General features: G+C 39.0%; 1 protein-coding gene and 2 long non-coding RNA genes across 11 annotated transcripts in view; 2 read left to right on the top strand and 1 right to left on the bottom strand.

The window, feature by feature from the left end:
* The window catches only part of RNF111 (ring finger protein 111), a 53,868-nt gene extending 33,515 nt beyond the window's left edge, over positions 1 to 20,353 (top strand). For 4 of the 9 annotated variants that reach the window (XM_064668211.1, XM_064668218.1, XM_064668210.1 and 1 more), the window contains 10 exons: positions 903 to 1,100; positions 1,927 to 2,246; positions 3,198 to 3,453; positions 4,702 to 5,053; positions 7,769 to 7,894; positions 8,553 to 8,679; positions 15,895 to 15,987; positions 16,912 to 17,007; positions 17,879 to 18,006; positions 18,570 to 20,353. In XM_064668211.1, the coding sequence (XP_064524281.1) occupies positions 903 to 1,100; positions 1,927 to 2,246; positions 3,198 to 3,453; positions 4,702 to 5,053; positions 7,769 to 7,894; positions 8,553 to 8,679; positions 15,895 to 15,987; positions 16,912 to 17,007; positions 17,879 to 18,006; positions 18,570 to 18,687 (1,814 nt within the window). In that variant the 3' untranslated portion in view covers positions 18,688 to 20,353. The remainder of the gene's footprint in view (positions 1 to 902; positions 1,101 to 1,926; positions 2,247 to 3,197; positions 3,454 to 4,701; positions 5,054 to 7,768; positions 7,895 to 8,552; positions 8,680 to 15,894; positions 15,988 to 16,911; positions 17,008 to 17,878; positions 18,007 to 18,569) is intronic. The other 5 variants (XM_064668213.1, XM_064668215.1, XM_064668214.1 and 2 more) reach the window with 5 other exon arrangements.
* LOC135420595 (uncharacterized) lies at positions 8,693 to 13,341 on the top strand. Its single transcript, XR_010433621.1, has 2 exons — positions 8,693 to 9,194; positions 9,228 to 13,341. It is a non-coding gene; the product is annotated as an uncharacterized LOC135420595 (long non-coding RNA).
* LOC135420593 (uncharacterized) lies at positions 16,087 to 22,137 on the bottom strand. The gene is made up of 2 exons (XR_010433619.1): positions 22,022 to 22,137; positions 16,087 to 18,459 (listed from the first exon to the last, which is right to left on the bottom strand). It is a non-coding gene; the product is annotated as an uncharacterized LOC135420593 (long non-coding RNA).
* Between the last annotated feature and the right edge of the window lie 39 nt (positions 22,138 to 22,176).

Below are 22,176 nucleotides of genomic sequence, written 5' to 3'. Positions count from 1 at the left end.
ATTTTTACTAAAAAAACCTGAACTGTTTCTGATAATCTTCCCTTTTATGGTATCTTGTATTCCTAGTCATGTCATTGCCTTGTCATGAATTGGAGAGAAATTTCAAACTTACAGTCAAAGATTTTTTTCAAAAGTGAATTTGAATTATGCCACCAAGTATAATGTTAAATTTTAACCTGGTTACAATTACGTAGTAAAGGACAAGATTTATCAAGAGTTTGTGTTTCCCAGGATGATATGTAAGATGAATATGTTTGTACTCTTAAAAGAAGTCTCAAATATTGATAATCTGCTTTTAATGTGTGTTGAGACTAGAAACCAAGTTTATCTTGCTAAAGCCTTTAGTACTATGCATCTAGAATGACTGAAGTTTGTAAAGTAGCACTGCTAGTTTAGATGTTAGGATGTTCTTGGTGAGTGACCTAAAAGTTTTTCTGTTCTTTGTAGGCATTAAAATTTGTAAAGGTAATATGTTAATCATAGAGTAGTTTGTCTAGAGTAGTAGAGTGGATTTATGGAAGATTTCAGCAAATGTTTTCATCATAAAGTACCCAAGTAATTTAATCTCTTTTCTAGTAGTTTTTTTTATTTAGCATATGAAACTTAAATGTCAGATTTGGCTGGGAATTGATTTTATGTTAATTCTTAAAAAAATTCAAGCAGATTTTGTAAAAAAAAAAAAAGAAAAAGAAAATAAGGTAATTTTTTTTCCACACATGAGTTAAACAGAATTACCTTTTGTGGTTTGTACCTGTCAGGTTTTTGTGCTCTGACTTTCTTAGCTTCTGGCAAGGCCAGAATTGAGAATCTCTTGTAAAATAATTCAAAAGCAGCAACAACATGAAAAAAACCCTAGTAGCTTTTACAGGTTAAGGAACATGAAAGATTTTTTATTTCACTAGAGCCGACAGTTGTGCCAACCACGTCAGCTCGAGTGGAGCCGCAGGTCGTGAGTTCTGCTTCCAGTACCAGTACCAGTACCTCTACCTCAGAGCAGGCCTCTGATGCAGCTCCCACCATCTCCACCAGCCAGCCCTCTGCAGCTCCAGAGACGACTCCCAGTCTTCCCAGTGGCAGCACTGCTGGTACTTCAGCTGGAGGTATGGACAAAGGGCTTTCTGAGCTGTTGTGTTGCTTCCGAGTACAAAGGAGGTAGAGGAAGTTCACGACATCCTCTAGATTAAATGGCACTACTGCAATGTGACAGTAGTAAATTGAGAGGACAGGAATCTGAAAAAGATCATTGATTTCTCTGTAAAGATAAAGGAAATTGTGCTGGAGCTTTCTGCTTTTGCCTGTTGGAACGATTCGGTTATACGTAATGAATCACCTCCTTGCTTTCTGAGGAGATGGAATGTGGTTCACTGGGAATTCTCCCATTGCACTGTGTTACAGAGATGGGGTTTTTTTAATGTGTTGTAAGGAAGTAAAGGATTCCTTGAACCTCCTGCTGTAGATCACTTCCTTGGGAGCACATTTATACAGACCTGTACTAGAGCTGGACATACAGGTAGCACTCATAACAGCACTGAAACAAGTGCCCTATCTGCAGGTGAGGGACAGAAATCCTGGGCAGAACTCAGGAATCTGAGGTCTCTACACACTAACTACAGGGAGAATCTTTTCTCCTTTCCCTGTTGATAACATGCCTTAAATTAGTGGAATAAGGCAAGTGTCAGTTCACGTCCTCCAGTGGTTCCCACGAGTACATTCCCTGAACCATTCAGTTTTGGTTCATTTGTCAGGCATAGCTAAATGTTATTTTTTGTATCCAGTGTGTTTTGTTTTAGTCTAGATCTATTTTTCAGTTGGTTAATTATTTAATCATGAAGTACAGAGGGTTTTTTTCTATATTAAGGCACTGCTTTACAGTGATCAGCTTCACTAATTTCTTTCACTTGAATATGAATTTTCTTTGTCTTCAAGATGACATAAGAAGAACTGCATCTAATACAACACTGGAAACCGGCCCTCCGGCCATGCCGAGGTTACCATCCTGCTGCCCTCAGCATTCTCCTTGTGGAGGACCTTCACAGACTCATCACGCCTTGGGGCACCCACATACGAGCTGCTTTCAGCAGCATGGCCACCACTTCCAGCATCACCACCACCACCACCACAACCCTCACCCAGCTGTTCCGCTCTCCCCTTCGTTCAGTGACTCCAGCTGCCCTGTGGAAAGGCCTCCCCCCGTGCCTGCCCCGTGTGGAGCAAGCAGCAGTTCTGGCACCACGTACCACGACCAGGCACGTTTCATTCTTGTGGCTCTCTCACAATCACACCTTGTGACTTGGCATTTCAAGCTGTTACAGATGTGAGAGGATAGAATAGGGTGCTGAATTATAAATGATTCTCTTGCTCTGCATTGGGCATTACAGAAGGGAACTTAAAAGGAGGATTTGAGCTATAATATAGGAATGCAAAAAACTGAAATTTTATAGAAAGTTACAGTCTGACAAGTAATCATTGACAGTTGACCTCTTGATGACTATGATAGTGACTATTTAAGCAAACCAGACATAAGTACTTTGAAATGACTGCCCATCATAGCAGTTTTGCATTGCAAATAATTGAGCTGCTTTGAGAGAAGAAAAACATGAAGTCTAATGTTCTGTATATAAAAGGCATAAAAGAGTTGTGTCTCTAAAAGCATTGTTTTTTAAGGCTTTTTCAGTAACTAAATCACAGCTTTAAAACAATACAGTTGTAAGAAAGAACAGTACTGTGCAATCTTAGTTTACAACATGCAGAACTATCAGTCTGGTTACTGTTTTGAGTATAATACATTAGGCACAACTGAAATGCTAAAAGCGGGTTTTGCATCCAAATATTTCAATGCACGTAGCTCCCATATACTTACTGATTTATCCATCAGGGGGTTTGTTGGTGTTTTTATGGTTTTGGTTGGTTTGGTTTCGTTGGTTGGTTTTTGTGAGGTTTTTTGTGAGTGGGTTTTTTGTTTGGTTGTTTTTTTTTTACAGAATCTGTTGTAATGAATTTAGTGTCTCACCAGATGCAAGAACTTAGGAATAAGAAATGTTAACCACGTTTAAAGAATGTTCCAGAGTCAAGCCTTAAAACTTAAAACAGTTGCTTGTAATAGTAGTAATTTTTATTTTTTATAACGTCATGTTTGAGTGTGGCTTTGCTTTCAATGTCTGAAGAATTGCTTGAAAAAAGCTGGTTTGTTTGCGCAGCAGGCACTGCCAGTGGACTTAAGCAGCAGTGGTATAAGAAGTCATGGAAGTGGTGCTTTCCATGGAACGTCTGCTTTTGATCCCTGCTGTCCTGGTTCTTCATCCCGAACGACAATCTACGGGCACCAGGCTGGGGCTGGGCCGAGCCAGTCCCTGACCATAGACGGATATGGATCGAGCATCGTTGCTCAGCCACAGCCCCAACCTCCTCCTCAGGCATCGCTCTCCTCCTGTCGCCATTACATGCACTCTCCTTGTAAGTACTGATGGAACAGCTGCCCTGACAACATGGGAAAAACTCCTGCTATCTACTTGCACTCACCTTAGAACTGGCCTAGCAAAACTCATATTAAGAAATGTATTTGTGTAGGGGATTTGAACAGGATCAAGGGTAAAGTTAAAATATCTTCTTCTGAGTGACCATAATAACACTGAGAATTCAAAACTGTATTTACTATGAAAATATTTTTCATCTCGTTTGTATTCTAACAGTGGCTTTTTATTTAATTTTCCTTGGTTGGTCCCTTGTCCCATACCCCCAGTGAGTTCTGCTTTAGCAAGCTCAGAGTGAAAACTCACTTGTTTATGATTTGGTTTTTTGGGTTTTGTCTCCACAGAACAGTGAACTTGGAAAGGGGCGGGGATTGAACTTTTAAACAACAAAGATGAAGTAAAATTGGGAGGGGATTCTCCCCATTTACTCTACTCTCATGAGACCCCACTTGGAGTACTGCATCCAGATTGGGCTCTTGAGCACAAAGACACAAACTTGTTGGAGCAAGTCTGGAGGAGGGCCATGAGGTTGCTCAGAGGGCTAGAGCACCTCTGCTATGAGGACAGGCTGAGAAAGTTGGAGTTTTTCAGCCTGGAGAAGAGAAGGCTCTAGGCTGACCTTATTGCAGCCTTCCAGTGCCTAAAGGGGCTCCAAGAGAGCTGGAGATGGACTTTTGACAAGAGCATGTAGTGGCAGGACAAGGGGGAATGGCTTCCAACTGAAAGAGTAACATTATATTGGGTATAAGGAAGAAATTCTTGCCTGTGAGAGTGGTGAGGCCCTGGCACAGGTTGCCCAGAGAAGCTGTAGCTGCCCCATCCCTGACAGTGTTCAAGGACAAATTGGATGTGGCTTTGACCAACCTGGTCTAGTGGAAGGTGTTCCTGCCCATGGGAGGTAAGTTGAAACTAGATGATCTTTAAGGTCCCTTCCAACCCAAACCATTCTATGTTCGTTTCTCAGTGTGTATCACACTTTTTTTTTTTTTTTTTTTTTTTTTGCCAACACTGGCAAACAAAATACTTTTGACTGCAGAAAATGTAGGTTTCTTGTAGGGTATACTGCTAGAATCACTTTATTTAAAAATTGCATAAACACATGTTCCCATGTTGCCACTGTTTACACTAGTGTAATAATACTGAAGCACCTGTGTGAAGATACTTTTTAAAATAAATTTACGTCAAAACCTGCTACTGACCAAATAAAAAGCACCTGATGTTTTCATTGCAGATGCTTCCTTGACCAGACCTCTTCACCATCAAGCTTCTGCATGTCCTCACTCTCATGGAAATCCTCCTCCACAGCCACAACCTCCACCTCAAGTAGATTATGTTATCCCTCATCCAGTGCATCCCTTCCATCCTTCAATCTCCTCTCATGCATCTTCTCATCCTGTTCCACCTCCACCACCAACTCATCCTTTAGCCAATGCAGCTGCTCCGATCCCACAGCATCTTCCTGCAACACACCAGCCTATATCCCATCACATCCCTGCAACAGCACCTCCGGCACAGAGGCTACATCCTCACGAGGTGATCCAGAGGATGGAGGTCCAGAGAAGAAGGATGATGCAACACCCAACGTATGTCACAAATGTACTCAGAACAATATCTAAACATGTAATTAATTCCCCTCAGGTTTGTAAAATGTTGCATGTGACTCTCAAACTGTTAATTGCATGGTTAGGAACTGTTAGTGTTAGACCATGGTGAGGAGTGTCTTTATGTACCGTCACAGTCACATGAGCATTAGGAGTGAACCTACTCTGTTACATCTCCCAGTAGTGTCTCCAGGTAAGGCACCAGTGGGGCATGGAAGACAAGGGGACCCTGTGTTTCTTTTGCCCACTGCTCATCCTCTGAATAACAGGCAGGAATTCCTTTTCAAGCTTAACAGCCTAGAAGTACATCATAAGCTCTGTTCAAATGTGTTCCAATGTGTTCCTTGACAGCGTGTTTTGCCTTGAGATTCTTTTTATCTAACTAATGCTTTAAAATTAAATGAACAATTTATCAAAGGGACTGTTTACCAAGTTTAATTCAGATTAGATACCTGCATGTCTTTCCTATGCCTTTATGTCTTTAGAAGAGGAGGAGGAGATTGATCACATTCACATACAGATGTTACACAATGTTGAGATGTAGCTTTGGTGATATTAAGACATGCTTCTGTTGTTGCTTAACTAGAGTCATTACACTGGTGTCAACACATACCAGGTCAGTAGTAGCTTAGTATTCAATCACATAGTAACTGAAGTTACTTTGATTCTGGAGATAACATATCCAAGGGATTTTCAGGAATGAGCTCTCTAGTTGTTGCTCCTAATTTTGTTATACAAGTTTTACTCATAAGCAACTTAAAACTCATTTAATGCTTGAAGAGAATTTTGCTTTAACTGGAACTTTTGAGGCAGTTTCCAGGTTATTTATAAAAATATCTATAGGCAGCAACTGCTCACAAATGGCACATGACAGACTAGGCAGTGACTGTGGGGACAGCAGGATATTTAAGGAAAAATAATAGCAGTAGCTATCTTGTCAGATCTGGAAATTTTCCAGTAGTTTGAGGATTGGAATTGTGGTTATTGACATTTCTTAGCCTTTCTTATCATTTCCTTTCTATGTACAGAAATCGTAGTCAAACGTTGATAGATTTTTCTTGACATTCTCTCTGAAGTCACCAGTCCTGGGTCAGACAGTGCTGATTTGCTCAGTGACATTTCTCCTTTGTAGTTTTGATTTGTAATCGGGTGAAATTGTTTTGCCCTTGGTCTTTCTGTTCCCCTCTAATCCTCATACAAATTCCATGCAAAAATCAGTCTTGTAGGTGTCCTGGCCCAACCTCATGTAAATCAGATTATACTCTGACAACCAGAAACTTGTACCTGTTTGCTCTGTTATTGAGTACAGACTTGAGACTGCCAGCAGGCTTGTGCTTCCTTCAGTTCCATGGCCTGCAATCTCAAAGTGTTCTTAACCTGTTCTTTCACCCTTAGTTTCTACAAATAACATAAGGGATAGTCTAGCTGGTATTCCTTCTGTCCGACAATGTAGGAGCTTTTCAGGATTGGAGGTAGAGAATGGTTTGAGTCCCCTTCTCACTGTCATGGATCAAGTGTGGATACAACAGCTGAAACTTCTTAGGGTCTTGGAATCAGCCATAAAATGTGCAGAAGGCAGTGGATCAGGGTGCACTGCATTTGTCTGACATATGGGCTTTCTGTTTACTTTAAATCTGGTTACCCGCTTAATATAAAGACTGTGGGATGAACAACCAAAGAGTGTTACAATTTGTAAGTTATTTCTGTAATTTAAATATGGGTTTTTTATTAAAATGTGTTCTTCCAGATTTTTCCCCCATAGTTACTTGATAAACTGAAGGGAGGTGAGACTAGAAGTAGGTTCTGCTGATAGTCCTGTTCCCGTGTTGGTCTGTGCCATTGCAGAAAATGAACACTTCTCACATAATTGACACAGATTTCTCTGGAGAAGTGTCACTCTACAGTGATTAGAATAGTGTGCTGTTAAGGAAATTTTTACCTCTCTAGACAGGTAAATTTACAAAATGTCTGGTCTGCTTTGACAGGTAGTTTAAGGTGGTGTAAACCTCAGGAACGTGCACTGCTTTTGGCAAAATCCAAGTTTCTAGATTGAATAAAAACCCATCCTTTCTGTGCAGAAAGCAATGGAAAGAAAATTACTAAGCCATTTCTTCTTGTGGCTGGGAAGTGATAAAGTAGCCAGCAGGTTTTTTTTGAAGTTGTTTTTTTTGGTTGTTTTTTTTTTTTTTTCCCAAATCCATAGTTGTTCTATACCAACTGGCATGGAAAAAAGCTGTGTGCTCTTATTACCTGAGCTATGACATGTTTCAAGGAAAATGTCCTCTTATTAGTGTATTAAGTTTCCCCTAATTACTTTTGCTGGTATAGTTTTACTAGAAATAAACTGCAGCAGAGCTGTGAATGACTCTGAATCTGAATGTGGCTGTCATGTGGCTTTCTCTTTCCTACCTGCTGTTTGAGGTCAGGATTAAACACTTTGTCAGCCTTTCTGTGGTTGTGTCTGCTGAGAGAAGGACAGAGCACTGCAACTGAAGCTGGCTTTGGTTTTGAATATAAAATCTTATGTTATAATTAGTTTCTAACTTATACCTAAAGCTGAAATTAAAGTACTGCATGGGGAGTTTCTTATTTTAAAGGCATTGCAGTAACTCAGTCTGTAACATTTTGGTTATAGATGTTGCTTTCTTGATATTAACAAATATGTGAAAATAACTGTTGCTGGTTTCTGTTGTTTAGACGTGCTCATGAGCGGCCTCCTCCACATCCTCACAGAATGCATCCCAACTACGGGCATGGGCATCACATTCATGTGCCTCAGACTATGTCTTCCCATCCTCGACAAGCTCCAGAGAGATCTGCCTGGTTAGTAATCAGTAATCAGACACTATTTGAGCTCTTTGGGACTGGGGACAGAAGGGTGGGATGTGCTGATCCGCACTGATGATGCTGGCTGGGATTTTAAAACGTGCTGCATGCACCCATAGCTTAAAATTTATAGATGTTGATACAGCTTTGAAATACTGCTTTGAGTACTCAGTGTCTTAAATATATTTCTAGTGTTTTTAGAGGCTTGGATTTGATGTATGAACTAGTGTATTCTCTCTCCTCTTTGTTTGAACTTACTCAAAATTGCATCAGGCCCACTTATGAAGCATGCACTTAAATTCCACAATATATTTATTATTTTAAAAAAATATTTTGGACCATTAGGCAAGAGCTGTATGCTTAGCAGCTGCTGTTCCCACAGCATGTGCTGCAGAGAAGGCTCCACAAGGATGATATTCCTGGACACTACAAATGTGGAGTCATCTCAACTGATTTCTCATAATAGATCTTCACAGCTATTTTAAAAAGAACTTAGGGTAGGATGTCTTCAGTGAAGTTTAAACAAGGTTAGAAAAAAAAGATTCATATGTAAACCTGTTATTGTAGCTGTACTGGGTTGTAGGTTTTCCAAAGCAGTGGAATTGTACCTAGGAAGCAAGATGTTCCTGTAATGCCACTTTCATTCATGTGACAGGGAACTAGGAATTGAAGCTGGTGTGACTGCAGCTACTTACCCTCCAGGGCCTTTGCATCCTCACTTGGCCCACTACCACGCACCTCCTCGACTGCATCACTTGCAAATAGGGGCACTCCCTCTAATGGTAAGGACGTAGCTTATGAAAAATTATGGTCATTGCTCACTGTAATTTTGTTTGTCAGGAAAATTGGACATGTATACATCGCTGCAAAGTGCTTCAGCTGAAGAAAAGAATACCTCACTGTATCTGTCTGTGTGTTACTCCCAGCTAGGGAGCTTGAACAGGCTCATTGTGTGATAAAACAGTACAGGACATTAATATTTCTAACTTCAGCTCCTGTAAAATGAAACATATTTGAATTAAATTGTCACTTGCATTGCAATGCATTGACCCTCTGCATCTGATTTTTAAAGTTCAGATTGTTCTTTATTAGAGTTTTGGATTGTTAAAGGTACCAACTTTCCAACCAGTGCATGAGAATTAGTACTGATGCTTTTTTTAAGGTGTATATACAACACAATTAGAATTCCATCTAGAGATTTGATTGTTTTCAAATAATATTTGTTATTCATCAACCTAATTCTTTGTGATAAAGTATATAATTTTGTAGCATTAAGTGTTACTGAGCTGGTTTAAAAGTAAACTGGTGGGAGAAATGAACCCAACTCAAGAGAGGTTATAATTTACTAAAAAGATTACAATAAATACAATGATACAGAGAAAACTGGTTTTAACCCCCAAAGACAGATGTATAACCCATCACCCTGGGACAAGAACAGAACAGTGTTTGTTGGCCTCTGTGCTGAGCACCACATGGCCCCCTGGGTGCAAAATAAAAGGAAAGGAAACCTGTTGGTCTGGATGGTGGTCACAGTCCTGTTGAGGTGACGATCACAGTCCTGTCCAGAGTGGCATCACAGTCCTGTTGGAGTTCTGGTCCTCCTCTGGATCCAGTGAGTGGTACCAGAAGTCCCAGGGCTAATAAGTCAACTATGGGATTTACTTCCATTATTGCTGTGGAGTTTCTAGAAACTTCAGAGTTCAGAGGATTCTTACATTACAGTGTGATGAGAAACTAGTTGTATTTTAACTTTAGGGTATTCCTACAACTAAAATGTGACATGAGCAAGTAGCTGGGACCCCACTGTTGGTTGTCTTTTCAGTAGTAGAACAGCAGAAAGCTCTGATAGGAGACTTCTGAACTTTGTGTGATAAAATATTTTAGGGACTCCTGCCTTTCTGCTCAGTAGCTGCTGTTTCTAATTGGTAAAAGAGGCAGATGAAATAAGGTTCTTTAACTCTACGGAAACTTGTGCATATGTTTGTGTAGGGATATTCTAATACTTATAATGGTAATTCCTGAGTATCTGAGTGGAGCTGAAGCTGTTGGTATCTTGAGGCCTTGTACACACTGTACTGGCAGCGTGTTTTATCATGAACAGAGTGCTGTAAGCAGCACTTCCTCGAGTTTGGGATCTGGCTTGAACCTTGCTGAGATCAGATCGAGTGTTACAACTTTGAAGTTGTGTTGAGTCTGTGACTAATTTTAGGTGTATTCAGATTACATGCACTAGGTGAAGACAGAGGCGGGGTAGAGCACCGCTAGAAGTTATATATGCAGTGAGTTGAAAGCATTACAAATGCCTTTTGATGATTCTCCCTCTTCTATGGCAATAATAAAAGTCAAAGTTTTCATTTGCATGTACGTGAGCGTACAGCAGATATGTCAGCAAAATTGATTTTTAATAGAGAGCAAGTAGTCAGGGGAGTTTTTCATCTAACAAACTTAAAGTTCAACAAAAGTGCCATAAAAGGCAACAGATGAAGTGCAGCTGCCACCTTTTTGGTTTTTTCTGTGTAACTTCAGGAATAGGGACAGGGGAGGAGAGGCTGAACTGTGGGTAGAGTCCCTCTGCTAAGTGGTTAATGTTCTGAGGAGGGCTTTCTCCTCTCTGTAAGTACAGAGGGTACTAAATAGAAATTTCCAGTTTCCAGTCATTAGTGATGTTTTTGATGCAGATGTCATAAACTGCTGCTGTTCTTTTAGTTCGTTTGTTTGTTGTCTTTTAAAGTAATTGATGCAGTCACTCAACTAAAAATTTGCTTAGTGTCGAGTGCACTTTCTGAAATGCCACGCAGCCCTGTTGGCAGTATGCATTTCTCTATGGAGTACTAAAACCCCTTCAGACTACTGCCAGACTGTAAAGGGCATAATGGATTATTTGGGCTTTAATGACATTAGGATTCTGATATATCAGTTTCTGATTTTAGTTGGATGCAGATAACCTGATGTTCATCTAGTCAGTGCTGGAATGTAGACTGCAGTTGTAATCCTCAGGGGGACAAAGTGATAAAGATACGTGGGGGAAGATAATCAGTATTCAGCAGCTTTGACAGACCGAACAGAGCGTCAGGGAAACAAAATCTCCTTTCCTACTAGCTTGGGTAAAGAAACTTTTACCTGTTTAACTGTTGCTTCTGGAGGAGTCCTAGATTAAAAGGAGTTAGGAAGAGCTTGCTTCATATCTGTGTAGACAAGGGCCAGGCTGTTTCCCTCCTGGATTTAACACAATTACTTTGAGTGTGACCGTGGCTTAGAGTAGTTTGTGTTCCACTTGTTACTGTTTTGATGTTGTGTGTGTGCTGAGGAAAGATCTGTCAGATGAATTCCACTGGGGACAAATATCCCTTCTGCTAAACTGATCATTTTTAGGAAGACTCAAGTGAGGATCAGTGCATGGCATAACTAATGAAACAGCAGACAGGAAGGACACAGGAGACCAAAGCTTTTTGTCTGTTCCCTCTGTTCTTCCCTGATGCCAGTGTTTGTTGTTAGAAGCCACTTCAATTTCTGTTTAGTCTGAATGCCTTTAGCTGCTTTTTTGGCACTGTTGATGAAAGACTTTTTGCCCTGCACCAGTTACCACATCTGGGGGGACAGGATGGTAGTTTCTGTAATTTAATAAGCTGACATAGGTGTTAGAAGGAAGATGACTTTTTCATAGTAAACTACATACCAGCCTTAATTCTGATTACCATAGATACAATCTACAATTTTCAGATCATATTATGGTTAGTAGTGGGAGGTGGTGATGGGTGGTGTTTTGTGGGGTTTTTTTTAGTTTTGTTTCTGTTTTATTAAATATATCTTAAATAATGGAAGCTATCTACATGATTCTTAAATTGTTTCAACTACCTCTTAAGCAAAGAATTAGCATACAGGGTATGCTGTTCCAGCCTCTTGATTCCAGCTTCTTCTGCTTTTTTGAATAGTATCCTGTTGAATGGGAATTTTAGAGGTGGGGAGTGTGGAAGGGGAATTATTTGGACTTTGTAGTTCGCTAGTATGGTGTAATAAATCTCTCTAGAGTTGGTGCAAGCCTTGAGAAGACTCCTTAATTTATCTGTGAACCTCAACTACAGCTTGTTGGTCAGAGGGAGTTGTTTGAATCATAATTTAAAAAAAAAACAAACCCAAACCATAAAACTCTCCTCCCCCCAAAAAACTAAATGAAAACAAAAAAACCCAAATAAAACCAACAACAACAAAAAAACTCAAACCTAAAATTTCTTACGGTACCTTAACCTCTCTCAGGTGTTACACATCCAGCTTTCAATATGCTGTGCCCCTTTTTTCTTCTGTTGCAGAGCTTGATTGTTCTGTTCCTTTACCTGCTGAATGATTCAGAGTGTTTGAGGCCATCTTTACACTTAGTTGTAATAATTAGGAGGGGTTTGGAGATACAGGACAGTAAGTCCCAGCACATTATGGTAGATGTGTGCTGGTCAGAATAATATTGCTCAGAGTGTAGACATGCAGGTGTTGCAGCTCTAAGAGATGCAACTGTTCTGTGCCAAAAAAGCAAACAAAGTCCTGTAAAATATCTGAACACTTAAAGCTGTAACTTGGTGTAGTGATAGTAGTTAAAGATGAACTTTAGCCTTGATTAGCGGCATCAAATACAATTGCATTTTTTGAGAAAACAGACTTTGGTCATGCAGCTTCTATTTCTTTTCTTAATATTAACATGAATTACTGTTCCTTGGGGTTTTATGTTCCCCTCAGACACAGGTACAGCTGGGTTTTATCTATGCAGCAGGTGTTACTTGTTCCTTCATACAGTGCCTCTCTATGAAAACTGCAGCTTTTCCTTGTTCAAATTTGACTTAAGACATTGATTGATTGGCTTTAACTTCTTTTTGAGTATTGACAGTAGCTGAGCAGTGAACTGAATAAGTTTACTGTTGGAAGTTGTTTTAATATATATGAAGATGACACTTAATATGAACCGTGGAATAGAAGGTTGGGATGGACAAGATAAATAGTACCAGACAGTGGAAGAATCTCTCCACTGACTGTGGCAAGTGAAAAGCAGAAAGATCCTGTAAAGATAGAGGGTAGAAGGGAAGAAAACCTCCCCTGCAGCTTAGCTGTTTCAAACTGTCTCAGAATGTTTGTGTTGTAAACAGCTCAGACTTGGCCTTGGATTTTTTTAGTTGCTGCAGATTTTTGCGATCAGGGGAAGTGTCAATAGAAAGTGCAAACCCAGAAACAGATGGTACTTGTTCTACAGGAAAAAACTTGTGCTGAAATTTGTAGGTCCAGAGTATATTGCTTTAAAATATATATATTATTTTGATTGTATCCAAAAGAATATATACAAGCACTTTGTGCAGACTGGCATTGCCTTTAACTACTTACATTCTTCCTTAGCTTTAAACTTTGCTTTTTTCTTATGTTCAATATGAAAACTTACTGAAAATAAACTTAATTTGTGTGTGAAACTGTTTCAAGAGAGCTGAAATATTTTTGCATTTGAAGCTTGATGGTAATTGTGAAAAAGACTTCAGTAAGACTGTTCTTAGTTGGGCATTATTGATAGTTCTCTCTTGCCCATCTTTTCTCCATCGTGTATCACAAATGTACTCAGTTAAAATCTCACTGTATTAGCAGACTGCTTATTCTGCAGATGTAGAAGAACTGGGCTTTTTCTTACAGAGATGTTTTTTCAAAGTAGTGTTTTACTTGGCCAGAAGTATAAGCTGTACTCTCAGGATATTTTATAAAAGAGCCTGTACACATTGTATGTTCAGATTATTTTGCAGAGTTGTTATGCCATCCCCATCAGCATAATGTGAGGGCCTGTTTATCAGCATGAAAATACATCATCCCACATGATATTTCTGTTGTCTGAGTTCAGTAGTTTGTTGTGGTATGTGCTCAGAGAAATTCCTGGGTTTGCAGTGTTAAAATTAAATTCAGTAGGTTTCTTAAATAGTCTCCGGTAGCAGAATTTGTTCCAAATAGGAGACCTGTCCAGGTGCACGTCACTGCAGTTGGCAAACTGTGACTGGTGAGGCAATTGGAACTGTAATTACTGTAACTGGAACAGAATTACACAATACACCCGGGACTTTGCAGCTCCTGTGATGGTGCAGTATCTGCACTCTCACGTGCATTGCTTTCCAAAGGATTGTTTTCAAATCCCAGTCAATACAAAAAGCAGGCAGTGAAAATCACTTCTGAGACCTGGGTTAATTTTTGTCAGGACCTTCCCTTCCTCTGAGTGGTGGCAATCGATTCACAATGTAATAAAAAGCAATAGAAACTTCCAAATGATGCCAGGTCTATGCCCAGTAAAAACCTGGGACAGTAAATACATTCATAGTGTGAATGAGTGACCCAGTTATTTAAATGTGTTTTCTGTAATTGGAAGCTGAAGTAGAATTACACACTTAAATACAGCATGAATCGTAAATCACTGATTAGCTGAGACAGATTTCTCACAGTGTAGTTTTTACAAATTAGCATATTTTTAATTCACTGCCCCAGACTTCCTTTGTTACAGCCACAGTTTGTATTGTCAAACAGTAAGATCTATGACACCAACAGATACTACTTACATGAAATGTTTAGATATGTGCACGAATATGCATCTTCAGTTTCTGTACCTCTGATTTGTTGTGGCTCTATTTGTGGCTCATGATTGGCATTATGAGGTGGTCATTTAACAAGCACCGTGTAAACTGCTTTAAAATAATCAGATCCTGTGTTTCTTTTCTGGACAAAAAATATTTAGGGCAGAGAAATCTTTTCTATCCCTGTTGGCTTTCAGTTGCAATACTGGATTTGAAAACTACAGAAAGGTAGCTTAACTGGTCTGTTATGTGCTGTGAGTAGCTTTGTGTAGGCCTGTGCTTTTTCATAATGCATTCATTCAGTTTTACACCTTCATATATGTTAAGCTTCAGAGTGTCTGCTGGAAAGAAGAAAAGCCACACGTGAATACCAGACTTCATGAATAATATCTGGGATATCTGACTTGCTGGCAGCCTCATAAGATGAATTTTGAGCTGTCATAAACAGCAGCAGAGACATTATCAGCTGATAGCACGGAAAGGAAGATAGTTCTTAAGTACTTAATGTTATTTCCATGTGAAGTGCTGCTTACAGTGCTCACAGTCCTCATATTGATGTGCTCTGTGGGATTAAGTAAAGTGAATCTGCTGATCATTTGGGTTTGGGTTTTTTCCACCTGTTCATTAAAAATTGCTACTGGTATGTTTCTGACAAAAAGTCAATCCCATTATTCACTCATCCTGCTGGGGTGCAAATGGAGTGCAGAAGCCCTGCTGTGAAGGGGTCCCTGATATATTAACTACCTTTCAGGTTTCCTGGATGGAAGTGCTGGTGGGATATAGCACTGGACACTGATATTGTGTTCACTGCTTATATCTCTTAATATGCAAGGAAGTCAGTGGATGCTTGAATATGGAGTGTACTTAAAGTTACCTATGACTTTAGATGAGAGTTTTGAGTGTTAATTATCTGCCTCTAATTATGAAGTGTGTCTGAAGATGTTCTGTTGTTTTGGGTAAGATGAGAATTTTGGCTGTTTTTTTCAGTCTCAGTATTAGCCTTGTTTCTTCTGTGGTACTAAAAACTTAAATTTGTGAATCTGTAGCAAGTCCTTTTCATAACTTCATGTGTAGCTGCCAGGTGTTCTGTTTACAGAAACAGGTAGATATTTTTGGTGGTTTATACAATGTAGTTTGAGGTTTTGAGACTTGGGGATTGAGTCCAAGCAATATGTAATGCAGATGGGGAGAGATGATAATAGAGGATCTGGTCTCACTTCTGTTTTGCTCCTGGTTATGTTTAGAGGGCTCAGAGTGGTGTTTGTGTTGTGCTTTCAGTTGGAATTGTTTGCTCAGGCTGAGGAGTATAAATAATAAGCAAGTCAATGAAAGCAAAAGGAACTTAAATTTTGTGAAGTGAACAGTAAAATACTGAGACTGTTCTGAATAGGTTTAACTGAACATCTGCTGTTTGAATAGGTACCAGACATGGCGGGCTACCCTCACATCCGTTACATTTCATCGGGATTGGATGGAACATCATTCAGAGGCCCTTTCAGGGGCAATTTTGAGGTTTGTAATAGAAAAAACTAGATAAATGTCGAAATGTGTCATGAGGGAATATGGGGAGGGTGTATGGTAGAGCTAGTTCTATATATAGATATAAAAGAATCATAAAGAAAATAGTCTTTATTTCGGGAATGCCCTCACCACGGTGAACTGGAACAAAAGCACCTTGAACAGCGGGTCAGTCAGAGGTTAAGGCAGGCTTAGGTGGTTATTAACTGACAGGACATCTTGCTCTGCCCTCCACCCAGTAGTAGGATGGAGTATTCACATGATATACTGGTAGAAGGTAGTGGTGTCTCTGAACAACTGTGCCAGGATCCTCCTAACAGGGCTGAAACTTGGCCACTGTAACAGTGCTGTCCTGTTACGTAGTGCAGGAGCTGAAGTGGAGTGAAGAAAATAAAACAGGAGAAAACAAAAGGTATCAGATGCAGAGAGTTAATGACCTAGTCCACTGAAAACCTCTTCAGTGACATCTCATGCTTCCAATAAACTCATTGCTGGAGAAAAATAAATCAGTCATTATATTTCAACTTAAGCAACTTTTTTATTCTTCTAAGCCTTAATGACTGTTAGAAACTAAATATTTACATAGTGTATTTTAATTGCATTTTCCTCATTAGACACAAGTACATGTGAACATACTGATAACCATTCCTAGCTGACAAAAAAATTCCAATTTTTTTAGTAGTAAAATAGCATTTCCCTATAACTTGAAATACCAGGCAGTGTTGTGGGGTTTTTTCTACAGAAGCCCATCACTTTTCCCACACAACTTGCTTTTTTTGGCTTTGCCTGTATTTGAGTAAGTTGGGAAATAAGAGTTTGTCATTCTAAAATTGGAAATGGGTTAAAATAAAATTTAGTATTTACTCAAGGTAGTTGAACTAGTAGTTTTTACACTGTTTATTCCTTCATGATTTTTAGGAGCTGATTCACTTGGAGGAACGATTAGGCAACGTTAATCGTGGAGCAACACAGGGAACTATAGAAAGATGCACATATCCACATAAATACAAAAAGGTGAGGATTTCTCAAACTGTGGCCTGTCTCTAATAGTTCTTTGAGCATGTAATAATGGTTTTGGTTAGCTTAAACCTGCAGAAATGTCAGCTTCAGGGAGTGCATGTTCTCTCTATCTTGAAGTTTCAAGGATTGTAAGCAAAGCTTGCAATGCCACTTCTTTCCCAAGGAAAATTTAAAATTTGTTCCTTAGATAAAGAGCTGCTGTGATGTGATAAACAAAAGCGGTTTGATGTGATTAACTTGTCCAGCAGTTATGAGAACCCTTGTGAGCAACGAAATAATGACTGGTAATAGCAAAATTGTCAACAGACTTCAATGAGAACACATAAAATACGTTAAGACTTTATTTTTTGCAATAAATTTTTCCTGTACCTGCTTGGTATGTATCAATTTAACCCTTGCTCTGATTACATTACTGGGACAGTGGGAAGGTTTGAATCTGGTACACAATTTTGAGAATTGAGATTGTCTCTCAATTGGAGTTTAGTATATGATAATATCGAATCCCATTCACACTGACATTGTTCTTTCACACTTGATAAATAGTGGCTTAAGATACCAGGCTTGAAAGGATTTTTTTTTTTTCTCTCTACATGAATGAAATTAAGAGATTTATACATAGACAGTAAGTAAAAGAACTGGTTGCAGCCATATGAAATTAATATATTCACAGTCCTGCAGACTTCTATAATTAACAGTAGTTAAGTCTCAAATGTCTAAGTTTTGCTCCAAATGCTGGTTCTTGATTCATTTTGGTTCAAATACATGTGAATAAATATTTCAAAATGTTTTCAAAGAAATATGTGTTGAATATGTATCAAAAACAGATTTTACTCAGTTTGTCAATAATGTCATCTCTACTAATAAGGTAACAACTGATTGGTTCTCACAGAGGAAACTGCACTGCAAACAAGATGCAGAGGAAGGAACAGAAGAAGACACAGAGGAAAAGTGTACCATCTGTTTGTCTATATTGGAGGAAGGTGAAGATGTCAGGTAAATAACACTGAATATCAGAATGTGATGTTAAATGTTCTGGCTTCGACACCACAGTCAAATATGGCACACTTGCAGGACTGCCTGGGTGAACAGTTACCATTAGATAATGTCTGTTGTTGAACTAATGAAATAAAACAAGTTGCAACTGAAAACACACATTGTTAAGTCTGCCTTGTCTTTAGGTAGAATGTAGGTTATTTTATTACAGTCTTTCATAAGTTGACTGCTTGTGTTATGAGCCCAAGCTGATACCTTGAATTAATCACAGCTGTCACTTTTAGTTTTTCTGGACTGGAGTTGTGCTACTTAAGCTATAACAGATTTAAATCAGTCTAATACAGTGGAATCCAGTTGATGCTTGACTTCATTGCCCATATCCATTTCTTCTTGGAGCTAGACAGAGCGAAGGTTCAACTGGAAAGGCTGTGAAACTTTTGGGAAAGCATGGACCTGGAGAAAGAACAGCCCTGAGTAGCAAAAAGCCAGGTTGTGTTTTTCCAGTGTGTGTGTGGATGTACAAATGCTGCACTAACCCCCATGTTTCTCTGTTCTGGTGACAGGCGCCTTCCGTGTATGCACCTTTTCCACCAAGTCTGTGTAGATCAGTGGTTGATTACTAACAAGAAGTGCCCCATTTGCAGAGTGGACATTGAGGCTCAGCTGCCCAGTGAAAGTTGACACTGCTTTCCAGAACTCTTGTCCTCCCGCTCGCTCCCTCTCATCCCTCCTGGTACTGCAGTCAACCAAAGATGGCATGACTTACCTGCGCAGATGTGGAACATTGAACCTTAGAGTGCTGGCTCTGCTACATGGTACAACTAATGCTAGACCTACAGTTTATTGTAGAAGACAGTTGAGTTTCAGTGTATTTATAATTTTTTTTAAATTTATTTTTTTTTTTTAGGTTTTACATTTTTTTTCTTTCAATTCATTACTGTATTTTTGCATGGTTCCTTGTATTGCATTTGTTTGCACATATTATGGGCTTTGTGACCCCAAACTTGCAGGCAAGATTAGCTGCTTTAGTAAGTAGAGTTGTGTGGTCTCTTTCTTTTGGTTTGTTTTATGTAGTATCAAGCTTTGAAAGTATGATTTCACTCATTACTAACCTCGAATTCCTTAATTTAATCAATCATATATTTTAGTTTAAATGTATAAAGATCATCTAGAAAAGGATAATATTATGTATTGAGACATTCCTTAATTAGGAAAAAATGGCTGCTGTATATTTACAATATCAGTTCTGAGTCAAATAACATCCTTAATACTGGGAACAGAATATGGACTATATTCAGTTTGACTGATACATATAGCATACTCATCACCAGAGTTTTTGTCTGATCAGATTTTTGTGTTTGTTTTTAAAATTTCAGCACAATGCAGATATATTTGAATGTCAATATTAAACATTTAGACTGCTGTTCAGATTGTATTTATCATTTTCTTCTATGTCTAGAAATTTGAATCCCTAACTTAAATATATGCTGCTGTGAAACAGCTCTAGTGAACACTAAATGTTGATTTCAGTTAGCTGGATTGTAGATACTTGCAGATTGAAAGACTTATTAGGGAAATGGAAAAGAAGCTTAGAATCTGTTTGGTCTTCTGCTAACTTAAGTTGAAGTATCTGCGCACATTGAGGGTTGTTTTTTTTTCCTTTTGTTTTTGTTTTTTTTTTTCCTTTTTGTTGTTGTTGCTGTTTGGGTTTTGTTGTTGGTTTGTGGTTTTTTTTAATATAAAACCATTCAGTAAGGACTTAAAGCTGCAGGGTTTTTGTTTGGGTTTATATACATGCATTCATAGAATTTCTAAGGATTCCAGGCGTGTCTTGGGATTTTTATTAGATTTAAAGTTAATAAAGTTAGCTAAATCCACTTGTCTCTTGTTTTTATTTTTCATTAGTAAATTGAAAGCCTGTAAATTTCTGTAGAAACTGAGACACAAATTATGTGGTTACCTAGTTTTTGCCTTGATCATAGATTCCCTCTTTATAAATTACCAACAGTCCATCACTGATTGAAGTATTTTCTATAGTTAAGATTTGCTGCATAATATAGTATATAGAATTAAGTTATAATGTACTAACGTTTTGCCTTTGGAGGAGGTTTTAATCCACTTCAGGATCCAAGTTGCTCATCAACATTCTTTCACATATAATAGATTATAGTTTATTTAAATGTGCTCAACATTGCAAAATGCAAATGTGCAGAAACATTGGGACAGTATTTACTGTCACTTTGGAAAAGCTGTTCCTCGGGGATCATAGATGAACATGTCAATTAGCTTGCATTAAGCCACCTGCTTTGTAAGTGGATTGAATAATAAATACCTTCGGTTTCTCTTGTCTTTGTCTTTCATAATCAGATGATGTGTACAATGGTTTACAGTAAATCTAGAAGACGAGCTGTTATGTTTACACTAAAAAACATTTATAAATATTACCGTATCTAATTTGATGCCTGTTTCTGTGTGGTTCAAGCAGCTTCCTTTTTTTTTTTTTTTTTTTGGCTGGCAACAAACTTAACACCTCTGGTACTGAGGCTTTAAGTGTGTGATAAATGGACCTTCTCAAGCTTCATGGTGTTGCTAGAACTGAACTTAAAACCACTTTGCGCTTGTAAATGGATGAGGGAGAGAGGCAGCCCAGGATCTGACTGCTGCAAACCCTCCCGTGGGTTTCTGCTAAAGCTTTTGAACATGGTGGCTGTAGGAAATTCAGAGTGACTGGAGTTGGAGCTGCCTTGCTAAAAATGAATAAAAGTAGCTGGAAGGACTGAACAGAGACTTTCTGTTTTCCAGTGACTGAAAAGAAGGGGTAGTTAGTTGACCACTAATGTTTGAAGACTGATGATATTTACTTCTAAAAGTTTCCAAGAAGGTACTTGAAAGACATGGGACAAAAAACCCAGGGCCTCTAAAATAAGAGACGCTGGGTATCTGATAGAATCTATTTTGGCTTTGTTACAGGACAAAGAAGCACAGGTTTGGGGGATTTTTTTTATCATTTTCTTTTTTTTTTTTTTTTTTAGGAAATATTTTATGGATCTGATTTGAGTACCTGGTACTAGAGGTATTTTAGTGGTCCATGATTTGATTTGTTTTATAACAGCTACTGATACTGTCTTGCTTTTCAATGTATGCATAACATTGTAATGTGATGTTGAACACTTTTGTCAGGAATCACAGTATTCTGATCTTAATGCTATTGCAGGGGCTAAAAAGCTGCAGCTTACTTCTGTTCCAGAAGGTTGTGACTTAACCTTAGTAATTTAAGAGAAGGAGAAAGATTAGGCTTTTCATTTTGAAAATTTCCACCACTTACTGTGCTTTATATGCTTAGATGCATTGCCTTAAGTTTTCTGCAGCATCTTTGAAGATAAGATTCTCAACAGTATGCATCAAATTACTTTTCATATAAAACTCCATTGTCAAAAGAAATCCTTTTGTATGCAATAAATAAAATGTTAGACTGGTATCATTCAAGATCTGTTTCTTATGCAAGTTTTTTTTTCCCTCTGTCTCCTCTTGCTCTTGTAAGTTTTGGTCCCTAAACATTCCTTTGGGTACATGTATTAAGTGTTATGGGTACTAACTGAGGAAAAAGTTACCTCAGTGAAGGATCGACGTTTAGCTGCAATTAATTATGTGGATAAGCACTCACATGGAACTTTGGAATTCAAAGCCAATTTGGGGGGATTGCAGAAGAATTGTAATTAGACTTTTCAGCCAGTTTAGCCAACTATTGTAGTGTTCAAGTCTCTGAATCTCGGGACTCGTTATTAAATTAACTTAGTGAAATTTAAAGTAAAAGCTGTAACATGCAGCTGTTTGGACTGGTTTCCTGCAGGGCGTTATGTGAAGCTGCTCCTTTGAACGAGGTCGGTCTGCTCTGGGTGGTCCCGCTGGTCCTGCAGTGCTGGCCCCCACAGCTGCCACCCATAATAACCTCGATGCGAAGCGCAGGTGCCTCCATTGCTTCGCGGGCCTCTCCCCAGCTGTACACGGCTGTTACCTGGCCGTTCCCCGCAGTGCCGCTGCTTTTGGGGTTAAAACGTCCTTTTTAGGGACCGTGGGCTGGGCCGATCCCCGAGGGCGGGGCCGCCCTTCCCTTCAGGGCCTGGAACCGGAAACGGCTCGGACCGTTTCCTGCTGGGGCGGAGCCTGGGC

Source organism: Pseudopipra pipra, chromosome 12 (assembly GCF_036250125.1).
Source record: "Pseudopipra pipra isolate bDixPip1 chromosome 12, bDixPip1.hap1, whole genome shotgun sequence".
NCBI classification, from domain to species: Eukaryota; Metazoa; Chordata; class Aves; order Passeriformes; family Pipridae; genus Pseudopipra; species Pseudopipra pipra.
The sequence above is the reverse complement of the archived record's forward strand: the minus strand, read 5'-3'. Positions and strand labels throughout refer to the sequence as shown.